We start from the raw sequence: 15,924 nt of genomic DNA, 5'->3' as shown, positions 1-15,924 counted from the left end.
ACCGTCTTTTTTTGTGTTTTTAAGACTCAGTGTTGCTCTGTCACCCAGGCTGGAGTGTGATGGCGCGATCTTGGCTCACTGCAAGCCCCACCTCCCAGGTTCAAGTAAGTCTCCTGCCTCAGCCTCCCAAGTAGCTGGGATGAGAGGCATGCACCGTCATACCGGGCTAATTTTTGTATTTTTAGTAGAGATGGGGTTTCACCATGTTGGCAAAGCTGGTCTCAAACTCCTGACCTCAGATGATCTGCCTGCCTCAGCCTCTCAAAGTGCTGGGATTATAGGCGTGAGCCACTGCGCCAGGCCAAGCCTCACCTTCTTAGGCAAAGACAGGGTGCACAGGACCCAAGAGCAGGTTGCAGGGATAGAGGAAGTTTCTGTGCTGCCTGACCTGACACAGTTGCTCTAAAGGGTCCCTGGAGAAGCACACAGCTTCCAGAGGGAGGAGCTTTTTAGAGCCCTAGAAGAAAGTAAACCTCTCTCTCTCTCTCTCTCTCTCTACACACACACACACACACACACACATCACATATTCAGACACACCGAGGAACATACATACATACATATATACACACAGGCACACACTAACACAAGAACGCGTCCCCCCATGCACACTCATGCTTTTGGAAATATAGAATCTTCTCTCCATGCACACACATGCACAAACACGTCTTAGCTTGTTTCCATCAATCCAAAAAAAATCGTAACTTTCTAAAACCAGGGGCCGGAAATGCACCTTTAGCCCGATTTCTGGGAATACCACGTTCCTCTAAAGCAGCAGGGGACGCAGGCTGGTGCCAGCACGGATTCTGCTGTGCTCAAAGCAAGCGCGTCCCAGCAAAGGCGGTAAGTGCTCCTCAGCCGGCATCGCCATCTACCAAACGGCAGAGTAGAATAGAATACTTTAATGTTTTCATGCCACAAAGCCCCACGCTGCCCTGCTGTTGCTGCTGGAGACATGTCGGTCTGCCAGGGCGGGCACTGAGAGCCTTCCCCAGGGCTTCTGGCCACACAGATCCACAGATGTCCTGCACTGCAGGCAGTGTTCTCCGAGCTCCCACCGGGGTGCTTTTCAGTTCCCACTGGACCCTGGGACCCTGATGTGGGCTGGCTCTGGAAACAGTGGCCAACCCAGACGCAGGGGCAGGACGAGGCGGCACGTGCTCAAGGAGGAGGGTGAGAGTCGAGACGCTGCCACACCGAGATGTTGCCAGGAGCTCTGGCGGCGGCCACCAGGCCCAGCTAGCGCATACTGGCCTCCAGCTGGGAGCCCAGTCCCGGGGCCTGAACATGTGAGGGCTCCAGGCCATCCGGGCTCTGCTTCTGCCGCCGCCGCCGGGTCTGGACCCCCTTACCAGGGAGTCTGGGCAGGTCACCCTGCAGCTGCCGCACCATCTCGTGGTCCCTGTGGTCCAGCACTCGGGGCAGGAACAGGGAGGACTTCTGAGTGCGGCGCGTCTTGAAGCCCCTGCGTGGCCGACCCTTGCCGTTCACAGACACGTACCACAGTCTCTCCGCGCTGGGCTGCCGCAGGGGCCCTGGCGTACTGGACACCGTCCGGTACAGCCGCGACGCGTATGTGTTATAGCCCAGCTCGTGGATCCGCTCCACAAACTCGCACTCGGCGCTGTAGTGCTCCTGCGGGGACGAGATGTCACAGCCGGTCAGTGGCCCGGGAAGACCGTGCCGCGGCAGGGCCCAGGGTGGCCCGATGCCTCCCTCCCTTCCTCTGAGGCTGCTCGGTCCAGGGCCACACCCCGGCACACTTGCAGCCTGACACACCTTTGCCTAGGCCTTGCCCTCTGCCCGGCGTGCCCTTCCTCCCCTGTGTGCCTGGTGAGCTTGGCCTTCTGCTCAAAGGTCGCCTTCTCGCACAGCTGTCCCAAGCAACTTCCAGCTCCTGCTCTCTCGGTTCCACCAGCCTCTGTCTCCCCATCTGAGGGCACTGACCCAGTAAAGGGATGTGTAGGGTTGTCTGTGCAGCAGAGGACGGGCTGGCCAACCTAGGTGCCCTGGTGGTCTGCTGGCAGTATGGATGGCAGCAAGGACTGGGCATTTGGACAAAGGAAGATGATAGCACCCAGATCACTTTTAAAGAAATTGCAAAAAAGAAAAAAGAAGGCAGGATGCAGTGGTCACGCCTATAATCCCAGCATTTTGGGAGGCCGAGATGGGTGGATCACGAGGTCAGGAGATCGAGACCAGCCTGGCCATCATGGTGAAACCCTGTCTCTACTAAAATACAAAAAATTAGCCTGATGTGGTGGTGGGTGCCTGTAGTCCCAGCTACTCAGGAGGCTGAGGCAGGGGAATCGCTTGAACCTGGGAGAGGGAGGTTGCAGGGAGCCGAGATCGTACCACTGCACTTCAGCCTGGCAACAGAGCAAGACTGTCTCAAAAAAAAGAGAAAGAACACCAAAAGCAGGAAGGGAAGGGAAGGGGACACAGCCGGGTTTGATGAGCCCAGATGCTCCGTTAAACACTGCATTCAGGGGTCCCCTCTGGAGTCACTGATCTCTGAGCAGCATTCTCTTAAGATGGAGGGTCCCCACTCTGCAGGTTGATGAGGTTACAACACAGAGCGGGGGCCGGGGCTGGCACGAGGCAGAGGCTCTAACAGTGCCACGGATGTTGCTATTCTTAGGATGAGAGCAGAGGGCAGGCTGTCCCACCACCAGCAGGACAGAGAGGACACTCACTTTGTCATCAGAGATTAATGGGACCCTTGTCAGGCCTGGGGTGAGATTGCGGAAGGGCAGAGGGGACGCTGCCCTCTCAAAGGCACAGTGAAGCTCTGCACTGAAGGAGCTGACACCAGTGTCCCCAAGGCCTGAACATGGGAGTTTCCCTCAGGGGCTGACTCATGGGGTCTTCTTAGTCTGTGGGGTAGGGAAGGGGTGGATATGCCTTATGCAGACCCACTGGGCTTCAGTACCAGCTACAGGCAAGTGGCAGCGCCTAGGGCACCTCCCCCAGAGGGTGACTGACAGGAGCTGCTTCCTCCGAACCAGAAAGGGTGGTGGGAGGTGGAAGCAGCAGGGGCAGGGCAGACAGCAGACCACTCCTTCCTCCTGGGGACTGGCCCCAGGGAGGAGCCGGAGGCCCTTGTGGTCTGTCCCCATCTGGGGTGTGGTGTCCCAGGGGAGTGAGGGAGAGTGGAAATGGCCTCCAGGGGCTCCCAGGCTGGACCCCACAGCATCTGACCCAGCAGGACCTCAGGGAGCAAGATGTTTCAAGCACCCCATCCTCTTTTCCAGCGACATGAAAGCCCAGGGCAGGGAAGGGTGGAAGGCTCGACCTGCCTCTCCCCATAACCCGAAGCGCCCTGCTCGCCAGCCCTCTTGGAGGCCCAGAGTCCCCTGGGTCGCAGTATAGATGTCACCATCCAAGACCAGTCTCCATGCTGATTGATGGAGAAACTGAGGCCCGGGGCGGTGCCAGAGCCTACATCACAGGGGGTGGAAGTGCCCGACCTGTGCCTGGTCCCTGCACAGCCTGGGGCTCAGGGCCGACTTCCCCCACGCCCACACTGGGTGCACCATGCTAGTGTCTGGCTCCCACGCCAGACTGTGGGAAACTCAGGGCGGGTCCCAGGCTTCTCCCAGGTCCCTCCCTCCTGCAGGAGGTGCGTCCTCCCACGGCCAGGGAGGCCACATGGTCAGCTTTCTCTTTGCAGGGCCACTTGGGGGGTGGGCCACTGAAGGATACAGGCCTGTGAGCCTCCAGTGGCAGGGGACTCAGGCCCTCCCAAGGTGGGAGATGGGGGGAGTGTAGATCACTTGCTGCCACGTTGGGGGGCACCTGAGACAGCCTAGATGACAAGGGCAGGTGTCGGCTCAGGGACCAGGGCCATAGACCCCAGAGCTACTGTGGTTGGGACTCGCTGTGACAACAGAATCCAATCTAATGTGTGTCCTGACCCTGCCATCCCACCAGACCTGGTTCCACAGTCCCCTTCCACAGGGGAAGTGGACTCTGAAGTCACCGTGTTGAGGAGGTGACTTCTGAAGAGCTGTAGGGTGGGGCGGGCACTTCCTAGCGGGCATTTTCTGGGAGGAGGGCGTTCCAGGCAGTGAGGGTGTGGGGTGAGCAGCACAGATGGCTTGGAGAGTCGAGGGAGCTTCCAGAGGCTGGAGGAGCCACGACCTGTGGATGATGACCGCCCTGGGAGCAGATGGCACCTGAGATCTGCTCTGTGGGAGGAGCTAAGGTGCATGGGGGATGCCTGTGCATGATGGGAGTCCTCGGAAGCCATGACCTGGGCCAATCTGCTTTTTTAGCAAGTCCCCTTAACATGTACCAAGCAGAGTGCAGCACATGGTAAGTACCCAGGACACTGCTGAATGAGGGACCAAATGTCGGATTCATGGGTGGATGGGCAGATGGAAGGGAGGAAAGAAGGAAGCATGGATGGATGGGTGGAAGGGAGGAAAGAAGGAAGCATGGATGGATGGGTGGATGGATGGGTGGATGGATGGATGGATGGGTGCATGGGTGGATGGAAGGGAGGAAAGAAGGAAGCATGGATGGATGGGTGGACGGATGGGTGGATGGATGGGTGGATGGGCAGATGGACAGAATGGACAGAAGGATGGATGGAAAGAAGGATGAGAGAAAGGAAAGAAGGAGGAAGGAGAGGCGTATGGGCGAAGGGTGAATGGAATGAAGGAAGAGGGAAGGAAGGAAGGAACAAATAACGGAAGAAAGGCAGAGAGGGAAGAAGGGAGGGAGGGAAGTAAGTAGGAAGGAAGGGAAGGGGGAAGGAAAGGTGGATGGATGGATGGCTTGACAAACAGATGGACTGGCTGAAGAGAGAGATGCAGGGGCGTGGTCTGAGGGCTGGAGATGGGGTCTACCATGCCTCCCAGCCCTCTCTGGGTGAGAGTTAGTGGCCAGTGGGGCGATGATTAAGGTGGGGAGTTGGGGAGCTGCTGAGCTCTGTTGGAGTGTCTGAGGCAGAAGGACTTTGCGGGAGGGTGGTCTATACCTCAGAAGGGAGGTCAGGGCCAGACCCAGGAGTGTCGGGTGTGGTGGTCACTGGCCCCCAGAGGGATGAGCTGGCCTGAGGACCGGCATGCTGCTGGCAAAGTCCAGGGAGCCCCACAGTGGGACAGCACTCCTAAGCAAGCTGGCCACATGCAGGTCTGTGGCACCAGGCAGCAGGTGACAGGGTTGGCATCCAGGCTATGTGCCTCCCAGGGTGTCTGCAGGGCTGTGGGAACTTCTCTGCTGGGCACTCAGGAAAGTTCCACACCTGCCAGCCAGACTGCTCGGCTACCCCTGGCTTCAGCAACCCTGGTGGGGCTAGGAGCCTCTGTCTACCCTTCCCAAAGCCAGGCTGTGAGCTCTCAGGCATGGAAGCCCCTAGTGGGCTCTGAACCACCGGGACCCCCTCACGTCATGTTTTGTTCTGTCTCCCCAAATCCTGAGCCTCCCATGGCAGAAGCTGGCACCAGGAGGGCCCCTGCTCCCAGACACAGTTTCCAGTGAGTGGCCTCTGAGCCAGAGAAAACCAAGGGGTGGGCCGGGCGCGGTGGTTCACACCTGTAATCCCAGCACTTTGGGAGGCTGAGGCGGGTCATCGCGAGGTCAGGAGTTCGAGACAAACCTGGCCAACATAGTGAAACCCCATCTCTACTAAAAATACAAAAAATTAGCCGAAAAATTAGCCAGGCATGGTGGCGGACACCTGTAATCCAAGCTACTCAGGAGGCTGAGGCAGGAGAATCGCTTGAACCCAGCAGGCAGAGGTTGCAGTGAGAGGAGATCGTGCCATTGCACTCCAGCCCGGGTGACAGTGCGAGACTCTGACTCGGAAAAAAAAAGAAAGAAAAATAAAAAGAAAGGCAATGTCACTTTGTAGAGTAGATCTTGATATTACAAAAAAAAAAAAAAAAAAAAAAGAAAGAAAGCAAAGGGCCGCGTCCCAGCTTTCCGGCCCTTCATTTAGCAAAACGGTTAAAAATCTGCTGAAATCCTCAGCTTATGCGAGAGAAGAGGCGGGCTGTTTCCCCGTTGAGCCCGACTGCGCAGAGCGCTCACTGCAGGGAGATCGTCCTCGGGCTGCATCGTCCAGGCTACAAGTGGATGGAGAACCTCTCATTGCCCAAGGAAGTATCAGCCAAATTGCATGTAATGCATAGCTGGAGGTAGCACATTCCCCTTACATGTATTTCACTGTGTATTCTCCACCCCCACCCCTTATGGGGAGGGGCACTGCCATACCCACAGAGTAAGGAGGCTCTTTTTGGTTACACGGAAGCCCAGGCAGTAGATAGACTGGGACCCAAACCCGGGCTCCAAGGCCCCTGTGTGCCTGGGACGTGGGCCCCACCTTCCTTCCCCTCCTCTGCTTCAGCTCTCACCTTTCCACCCTTGGAGAGAGCCAGCAGAGCCGGGCCAGCGCCCTCCTCTCCACGCTCCCAGGAGCGCTCTGGCTGCCTCAAGGAACACTCCCGGCTGGTCTTGGGTCCATTTATTTTGGTGGAAATTTGGGGACAATCACTTCCTTGCTCTCAGCTACTCTCAGGGAAGGGTGGTGGTGATGATCAGGTTGGCGGGAACTTTTGCTAGCCCGGCATTCTGCAGAACCCAGGACCCCAGGGCCAGGCTCCAGGTCACTCAAGGAGCAGCTTCTAAGAGACACAGCTAAAGATCACTGCATGTGGAGCCCCGGGCCGGGGTCTGGTCCCAGCTCGGGTCCCACATACCCTGGGCTGGGCAAAGCGTTCTTCTGCCCACATCTCCTATCCCCTGGCATGATGTGCAGGCCAGACCGCTGTTCCCTCAGCACCCACCCACGTGGAAACCTGGACTTACCGAAGCATACAGCCGACCCCTCTTGTTCATGGCCAGGTACCGCCCAGAGAAGAGCCCCCTGATGGCCACAATGCCCACCTCCACCGCCGTTATTTCCAGGATACCTGGAAGAAGTGAGAGGAACATCACTCCCGCTGCCCCACACAAAGCCACGGAGGAGTTGGCTGAGGCCCAGCTGGCCCTGCCCAAAACCACACCCCAGGCTCAGGGCTGGGGAGGGTAGCACACACCCCACAGGTGGGGGAGTGACTGGAAGTTCAGGGAGGGAGAAGTCACCAGATAGGAGGTAGAGAAGGGAACGTCAGGGGAGCCTTCTCCAAAGGGAGTCATTCAAACCTAGGAGGGAAGAATAAAATGAACCTTTCCACCCGCTGACTCTGCCAGCACCACGGTTTCCATGCCAGCCTCACAACACCTTGCCAGCTGCCTCCATCATCCGACAGACAAGCAAGTGGAGACCACTATGGTCAGGTGACTGCCAGGCCCCCGCACTTGTGCCTGAGCGGGAAGTCAAGCCCTGGCGGCAGACACGTGAGTCTGAGCTCTGGGCCTGCAGGGTCCCCAGTGCCTGTGCCCCATGAACCAGGCTGATAAAATAACCCACTGGCGACAACACAGCCAGGGCGCCTGCCACCCACACCCAGCTGGCAATGGACCTGGTGGGAGATCATTGTACCCGCCAGGGAGCCTGGAGGGGCAGGAAGCGGGTTTAGTCCCTGAAACCCATAGAGGGAAGCTGGGCGGGTCTCACCCACTCCCCAGGGGTAAGAAAGTTTAAATCTCCCCTCCCGCCTTTCCTTCTGGATATACGGGTGCTGTGGTGGGGTTGGGGCTGGGGGACTGCACCAAAGGCCAGGTTGGGGTCATTGTCTCCCCACAGAGGCTCTGAGGGGACTGGGGCGACTGCCTGCACCCTCTCCGAGGGATGACTCGGGAGCGCGCTCCTGGCACGCGGTCCCAGCAGCGCCGCGGTCAACGGGCTTTTGCTCCAGCCTAGGGCGCTGGGGTGCAGGCTGAGAGCCTCCCGCCTTCCCAGTGCGCAGGCTGGGCGGCCTTGGCGGTGCCCACCCGGGGACCAGCGAAGCCCGAGTCTCAGGGACTGGGGCGGCTGCGGGCGCGCGCCTTCCTCTGCCCCTGAACAGCCAGCACCAAGAAGAAGTTTGAATGCTGTGCGACTCCGAGAGGGAGCCTGGCTTTGGAGAGGAGCGGGGTATCTTTGTGAGACCAGTTCCGCGCACTGGGACCCCCTGGCGACAGCTGGTGCCCGCCGTGCGGCCCTGGAGGCGCGTCTCCCCAGGATGCCCTCGCAAGGCTGAGGCTTTCCTGGAGGAAGCCGCGGTTTCCCGCCGCCACCTGGAGTGCACCGCACCGTTTCCTGCGCCAAGGCCGGAGCTGAGCGCCGCGCGGCGCACCCGAGGATCGCGGTGGCCCTGACCGCCCTCCCACGCTCCCCACGCGGCCCTCCCGGGCCCTGAGCTTGGCTCTCCTGCTCCTCACAGGGCTCGGAGTGGGCCCCAGGTCCCTGCGACCAGAGGAGCCCAACCGTGGATCCCGGCGGACTCCCGCGGTGAGCGCAGCCCGGGACGCCGTCCTGCGTTCGGGCAGGAGTGTGTGTGTCTGCGACCCCAGGCCCGGGCGGACACGGCTCCGCGCTCCACAGCCGCGTGTCCCAGCGGCGAGGGCCCCCACCCTCCTGTGACAGTGCGGCCAGGGCGGAGGCGGGAGCGGTGCAGATTCCAGCGCGGGGAATAACTGTCGGCGGCGGCCGCGGCCGGGAACCGAGCACCGCCAGGCTAGAACCCTCCGCGCAGAGGCAGCGGCGGGGGCGGCGACCCGGGCGGCCGCGAGCGAGGAGGGCGGAGGGAACGGCGGGGCGTCCCGGGGTCGGCAGGAGGAGGAGAAGTCGTCAAAATAATAAAGACGATGATAAATGCCTTATCTAGCTCCTTTTCTCCGACACATTCAAAGGGCTTAAACTTGTCAGAGCTGCCAAACGCAGCAGAGCCGGGAGTCCCGGAGTTGTCTAGCTCGCGTCCCCCCAGACTAGCGGGCCGGGCCGGAGACGAACTCTGACAGCCGGTCCCGACCTCGGGCAGCGGCCTCCCGCGCCCTCTTCGGACGTGAGCGCCCATCCCCCCGAGTTCTGCTCGGACCCCAGCGCGCGCTCTTCTCCCCGACGTGGAGGGCGGGGAGGGCTCCCCGGCAGTCGCCTTCTGGCCGCGGGAGGCAGCCGGTCTTCCCGGACACCTTGGGCGCGCCGTGCCTTCTCCCGGGCCCGACCTCTCCCTCCCGGCGCCGCTTCCCCCGCCGGGCCCCGCAGCGCCGGGCACTCACTGTAGGCGCTGTTCTCCAGGCTGCCGTTGACGCGGCCGCTCGGGTGCAGCTGGAGGTGATACTTCGTGGCGCAGTAGAGCTTGCGGCGCCGGGGCGCCCCGCCGAGGTGCTCGTAGACGCCGCCGCGGCCGCCGGCATCGCGCCGCAACCGCGCCCCAGGGCCCGCCGCGGGCCAGCCGGGCTCCAGCAGGCTGAGCAGCAGCAGCCAGATCAGGCCCATCGTGGCATCGCGCCCGCCCCGCGGCGGCGGCTGCAGGCGAGCGCGGCGCCCATGGAAGGGGCGGCAGCCGGGCCGCGGCGAGGCGCTCGGAGCTGGCTCCCGCGCCTGGCGGTGCTGACTCCGGCTCCGCGGGAAAGGTGGGGGAAGAAGAGGGAATGGTGGGCGAGCGAGAAAGAGAGAGGGAGAGAGGGAGAAAGGGAGAGGGAGACAGCGAACGCGAGTCCCTTTAATTTCCACCCAGGAGCAATGAAATTTCCGTTGCTGCGCAAAGCTCTGAAAGAAAGGACGGTTCGGCAACAAAAGGCCGACGTGGTCCCCAGGCGGAGGCGAGGGAGGGGCGGGAGGCCGGCGGGTGGGGAGCCCCGCGGGGCTCGGGGTTCGTGCCGGGCGCCGCCTGCGAACGCTCGTCGCCAGCGCACCGCCGTCGAGCCGTGGCTCCGCTCCGCAGCGCGCCCCACGCCCCCGAACGAACCTCTGAAAGGTCCCCTCCCGGCCCCTCCCCCTCCCCCAGACCAATTATGCCTCCGAAAATTATAGACCGAGGCCTTGAGGCGGCCGCCCCAGGCCCTGTCACCCCCTCCCGCTCCCCATCAGTCCCCAGGCACAATGGGACCGCCGCCGATGACTGATGTCCGTGAAAACAACTTGCGGGGAAGTCGAGCTGACAAACGCCCATTAAAGGCGGCGCATAATGAAGGGGACCGCGGAGGGCGGCGGCGGGGAGGCTCTGGGGCGCAGGCACGCGTGGGGAGCCCCGGGTTTGTGTCTGCGCCCTGCGCTTTCTGCAGGAGCCGCGGCGCTGTCCTCAGCGTGGCGGGCGGGGCTGGGAGATGCTATCTCCTGCCGCGCACCGCAACCTGGCGCCCGGGGTGGCGGGGTTCGTGCACATCGGGCGGGCCTCAGAGGATCCTGTCCCAGTGGCGGTCCAGAGAGGGGCCTGGGGAGGCGGGAGGAGGGACACGAGAGCCAGAGAAGTGGGCGCAGAGAGCCCTAGAAAGAGATGCAGAGACAGAGAAAAGCGGAGGAGGAGAGGACGGGAAAGACCAGGGGAATGTGAGTGATGGAGATCGGCCAAGAAAGGAGGCCGGGGAGACGGGAAGCAGAGAGATGAAGTGGACGAGAGAGCCGCAGAGGACACCCAGAGAAAAGCACTGGGAGGGTGGCAGCCACAGCGGGTCGGGGATGAGAAGAAGGAGCCGTGCAGGGGCCGGGAAGGGGTGTCAAGGGAGTCCCGGCATGGAGGGTCTGAAGCAGTGCAGATGTGGGGGTCCCCTGGACTGTGTGGGGGTCAGGGTGTATCTCAGGGGGCCTCGCAAAGAGGGGCTTCAGAAAGTATCCAGAAAAGCTACGTCCCCACCCACTTCCCTTGCTTCCCAGTGCTCTGTCCCCCAGGGTCCTGGAGCCAGCAGGAAGCAGGGGCCAGCACAGGGGCTTTGCTCCTCTTGACCCCACCCCAGAGTAGGGTACCCTGTGGGGCCCAGGGGTCTAGGCCACAGCTTTGGCTCCAAGTTGACCAGGGGCTCTGGGGTGAGTTGGGGGGCTGACATTCCCCACCCTGCCATCTGCATCGGTGCTTGGGGTCAGACAAGTGTGCAGGGCGCCCTGAGCTGCTGCAGCGATCACACGCCCCTGGGACATGCCCAGCCCCCATGGCCCAATACACACAGGGCAGCGTGTCCCCCTGAGCTCACTCCAGCGTGCACAGGGTCCAGGTGGCCCTCCTGAGGAAGGGCACCCCCAAGCCATCCCCAAGTACCTAAGTCTCAGTCAGGGTCTCTCTAGCCGCTGTCCCAGCTTGTGAGAGTCCTGGAACAGTCCTGGAACACAACCACCCAACTGATGGAGCCTCAGGCCCGTGTTGATGGAGACTGTAGTACGGGGGTCACAGGGCGGTGCCAGGAAAGCCCTAGAGGACAGAAGCAAGAGCAGAGCTTGTCCACCGCAGGCCCTGTGCTGAGGCATGGCCGGAGACTTTGCAGGGGTGATGCCACTCAGTTTCCGGCCTGGACTGGGGCGTGTGGTCACCTGGGCTTCCTAAGAGGCATGGAAGAGGCGCTGGAAGGAGGTCCCTGCTCTAAACGCCTTAGCTCTGCTGCCTCCTGATGCCAGGCCAAGAAGAGAGGAGATATAGTCGGGGGTGGGGACACAAGAAATTCAGAGAGAGGGACACGGTCAGGCAGAGAGAGGAGAGAAGATATATTAACATTTGAAGAGAGAGAGCAAGAGCAGCCTGCGGGGCTGGGGTACTTCCGATGCCCCCATCCTGTCTAGGCCCCGGCCGCCTCCCTCCTTGGCAGGAACCCCTCTGGAAGACTGGGAGGAGCCAGAAACATCTGACCAAGGCAATCTGTGTGGACCTGCCCCTTCTGCTCCATGCCTCGGACCCCCCAGCAGTTCCCAGGGAGACTCCCAGGCTCTGGTCTCCCCTGCCCACCATCCGGTTCCCCTGTGCCCGAGAACCTGAGATGAGGGCAGGAGCTGCTTTCCTGGAGACGGAGTCCGAGGGTGACCCCCCATAGGTGGGAAGCTCAGGGGGAGGGCAAGAGGCTCTCGGCTCCTAGGCAGCGCCTGACACACTAGCCACTCAGTGAATACTCCTAGAATGAATGAATGAATGGGTGAATGAATGAAAGAAGGCTTGGCCACTTCCTTGCCATGAGGCCGTGGCCTCATACTGTTGCTCCTGAGATGCTGGTTTCTGCTGTGTGTGATGCCCCAAAGGTAATGCGGGAAACTGAGTGGCATTACCCCTGCGAAGTCAGTCTCTGGCCACGCATCAGCTCGGGGCGTGCTCCAGCCACAGGGTACAACAGTTTATTACGCAATTCGTTGGCTTTGAGAGTGAAAGGGGGTGCCATTCGCAGTTACACCAGGACAGCCGGTGCCCTGCCTGTGGTCCCTCCCGGCAGCCCTGGCTCACTGTCTACTGTTCCGGTGAGCGTGACTTTCCGAGGCAGCCAAGCTCTGTGGGCCAGATTTTCCCTTCTCCTCCCCTCGCTGGTGACAGCCTTCAGCCTGGGCCTTCCATCCGCCATCCACCCCACAGTCAGAGGAAGTTGTCTGCAGCCCAAGGCTGCCTTCTCCAGCTGCCCCAGCCCTGCTGGGGAACCCTGGGGATGCCCACCCACCCGCGTGGACCTCCAGGTCACTCCCCACAGCTTCCGGGCCGGCCTCCAGCCCCTTCCTCACCCACCTAGTTAGCTCTGCCTCCTCATCTAAACCTGCCGAGCTTTCCAGCCCAGAAAGCCCCACAGACCCCACCCTGAGACTCTGGGACCCTCAGGCCCAGCTGAGGAAGGGGAACCTGATTCCTCCACATCTGCCTGGCAGGGGCAGGGGTCTAGGCCACAAAGTCTTGTGAGTGGGGCTGGGCAGAGGCACCCACATAATGGCGACCTCACCCCTCTCTCTCCCATACAGAGCCAGGTGGGGGGTGCGCCATGCGCTAATAGCGACTCTGTTAATTGCTTCCAAATGGTCAACCATAGCCATTTGACTAATTGGTCTCTTCCAGAGCCCAGCCTGGACGCTCCAGGCCCAGCCCAAGTGCTCCTACTGGCAGTCCCTGAACCTCTGCACTGGGACCTTGTCCCCCAGAGCACCCCCAACCCTATCTGGTACCTGAGTCCGCCACTAGCCCCTTCCTCTGGAGAGAGAGCTGGAGCGGAGACAGGGCAGAGAACAGGGTCCCGTGGTGTGGCTGCAGCTGGCCGGCCAGGGACTGTCAGATGTGGTGCTGACTTCCAGCCCCAAACTCACTCTAATTATGTTGCCCCTCCATCCTCCCACCCCTTTCCTTGTCCCCAAGAGCAGTGGAGAGAGACCCAGCCTGCCTGTGTCACTCGGAGACCAGACTGGTGGTCCTTGAAATCCTAGGATCAGCTCCGTTCAGCCCCGCCTTACAGATGAGAAAGGGAGGCTCAGAGAGGTGAAGTGCTTTGCCCGGGGTCACACAGCTGGGAGATGAGGCGAGAAGACTGGAATGCTCCTTCTGGCCACGGGGCTGGGACCTGAACAGTGGGGAGAGGGAAACCACTGATCCTCCAAGTCCCTGGTTTTGCTTCTGGAAAAGTTAGAAGCCACTGCAAAGGGGTGGGATGGAAGCCACACCTCCCCCACCACGCGGCCTGCGTGGCATTTTGAGGCTTATTCTCGTTGTGACATGTGCCAGGGCGTCCTCCCTTTTTCTGCCCAAATGGGCACACATTCCTTCATGTGCATGGACCTTAGGCTGTTTACTTTTCATCCACTGATGGATGTTCAATGTTATTTCCTGGCTACTTGGCGATTTTGAATCTTCAAGCTGAGACGTAAAGGAGGCATTCCCTCTGGGTAGAGGAGAGGAGGAAGCAGAGGGCTCCTGGCGCAGGGACAGACACCTCTAGCTGCTGTTTTTCTTTCCCACAAGACCGGGGGCAGCCACCAGCCTCCGTGCCCGCTGCACCTGTCAGTGCCTGGCATGGGGCTCCAGGCAGGGCAGCTGGCAGGGCTCAGAGATGCCGTCTTCTCCCTGTGTCCTCACAGGGTCGTCCTCTGTGTGTGTGTCCTCACTGCTTCTTTTAAGGACCCTAGGCGGATTGCACCGGGGCCATTCCACAGAGCTCGATTTACGCTAGTCTCCTTTGAAAGACCCTAGCCGCAACTGCAGCCACAGTCTGAGGTCCTGGTGAGTAGGGCTCCAACGTCCACATTTTGGGGGACACAGTTTAGCCCAAAACAGATGCAAATGATGAGGTACACCCCCAGTCCTGTGGATGAGGTGGGGTGGAGGGAAGGGGGGCCATTCACACCCTTACCTCCTCCCACCATGAAGCCAGCCACTGCTGGGCACGGCCAGGCTTGAGGAGGGGCTGCGGTGGCAAGCCTACACCAACGCAACCACTCCGTGCCCCCGCCCTGCACCCCCCGCCCCTCTCCACCCTTGCCCAGGCCAGTCCCTTCACCTGGGGGCCCTCTCACCCTTTCCATCAAGAAGCTCCTGCCATCCCTGCAAGACCCGGCACGTGGGCCCTGGACGTGGCCACCCCCCAGGCAGAGCGGGTGTCCTCCTCTGGCCTCCCGGGCTCTTGCTCCCTCCATGCTGCCCTGATCCCGAGGCCTGTTTCCCGTCAGTGGTGGCTCAGGCGGGGCAGCTCGCTCTGGGGGGGCAGGCAGGCCTTGTCCACCTCCCCCCACTGCTGACCTGTGCAAGATGTGGCCAGGACGCTTGGACAGTGGACAGGGGGCAGGGATGGTGTCTAGCCCATTCCTCCTCCGCACCTGCGTGTTCTGTGTTCTCTTTAAACCATCACGGTGCCGCCTTCAGGTTCCCATGTCTGCTAGGGAAAAAGGGGGCTGCGCTGCTGGGGCTTCACTCAGCCACCTGCAACTGGGGGAGGCTGCGGAGCACTTGAAATACAAGCTCGGGAGCTGGCATCAATGGACTGACGGGCTCAGATACGCGTGGTCTATCTTGGGGGTGGCAGCACGTGGGTCCAGCACCACTCAGGTTCCATTTCCTGCTCCATTCATTACCCTGCAGAAGCACCCTACAGCTGGCAGCCTCTGGTATCAATTCCGAGTTGCTGGATTTTTTTTTTATTTTTGAGACAGGGTCTCACTCTGTCATCCAGGCTGGAGTGCAGTGGTGAGATTTTGGCTCACTGCAACCTCCACCTCCCAGGCCCAAGTGATCCTCTTGCCTCAGCCTCCAGAGTAGCTGAGACTACAGGCATGTGCCACCACATCCAGCTGATTTTTGTAGTTTGCATAGAGATGGGGGTCTCACTGTGTTGCCCAGCTTGGTCTCAACTCCTGAGCTCAAGTGATCCACCCACCTCGGCCTCCCAAAGTGCTAGGACTACTGGCATGAGCCACCGTGCCCAACCCCTATTCCAAGTTTAAAGGACAGGCAGGATGTCTAACCTTTGCCTCAAGTCCCAGAATAGCACACCCCACTTCCAACACAAGGACTGAGCGTGCTCCGACCTGTTTCCCTGAGCTAAGGAAGGGGCCGAAGAGCTGAGAAAACACCCACCAAATTTCTAGGGAGGGAGTTTCTGGGGCCAAGTGCTGGCCTGGCCCTGAGCTCAGGGTCTGCGGCCCGGTGACTGGCCGTCGATAACCAAGCTGCAGGGACTCTCGAGGAAGTCTGCTAAAGGCTGTTCTCGGGTGGCCGGGAGGGGCACGTCACAGAGGTGGCCGGCAGTGCCGGGGCACCAGCTTCCCGCTCTGGCTCTGACTCAGACCTCGTGGCCCTGCCTGGCCCAGCCCCACCCTCTCACCAAATCAAAGCCATGCCCTTCAGATGTGGTTTCCCAAGCCTCCCTTGATTTCATGACTGCGAGGGACCTCCTGCAGCCACCTGGGCTGGTGCGGGGATGGCACCTGTGGCCGGAAACACCAGCCCCACAAAGGTGGTGAGTGTGGGACGTAGCAGGGCACAGCCAGGCACACACATTCCTTAATGGGAAACATTGCTCACTTCCAGACTTCCAGAGGCTGGCACGAGAGACTCGACTGTCACTGAGTAAGCTGTATGCAGTGAGCTGTACTGAGGCCCTGTACAACTGACT

At 60.9% G+C, this 15,924-nt stretch overlaps 1 protein-coding gene across 1 annotated transcript; it reads right to left on the bottom strand.

The window, feature by feature from the left end:
- Positions 1 to 887: 887 nt before the first annotated feature.
- On the bottom strand, positions 888 to 9,839 carry FGF3 (fibroblast growth factor 3). Its single transcript, XM_012453029.3, has 3 exons — positions 9,151 to 9,839; positions 6,817 to 6,920; positions 888 to 1,635 (listed from the first exon to the last, which is right to left on the bottom strand). The coding sequence occupies exons 1-3, from the start codon at positions 9,368 to 9,370 to the stop codon at positions 1,240 to 1,242; spliced, it is 720 nt and encodes a 239-aa protein (XP_012308452.3). The 5' UTR covers positions 9,371 to 9,839; the 3' UTR covers positions 888 to 1,239.
- Between the last annotated feature and the right edge of the window lie 6,085 nt (positions 9,840 to 15,924).

The sequence above is a fragment of the Aotus nancymaae genome, unplaced genomic scaffold (genome assembly GCF_030222135.1).
Source record: "Aotus nancymaae isolate 86718 unplaced genomic scaffold, 86718_ANA_hifiasm-v0.15.2.pri h1tg000059l, whole genome shotgun sequence".
NCBI lineage: Eukaryota > Metazoa > Chordata > Mammalia > Primates > Aotidae > Aotus > Aotus nancymaae.
This window is presented reverse-complemented; position numbering and strand designations above follow the sequence as displayed.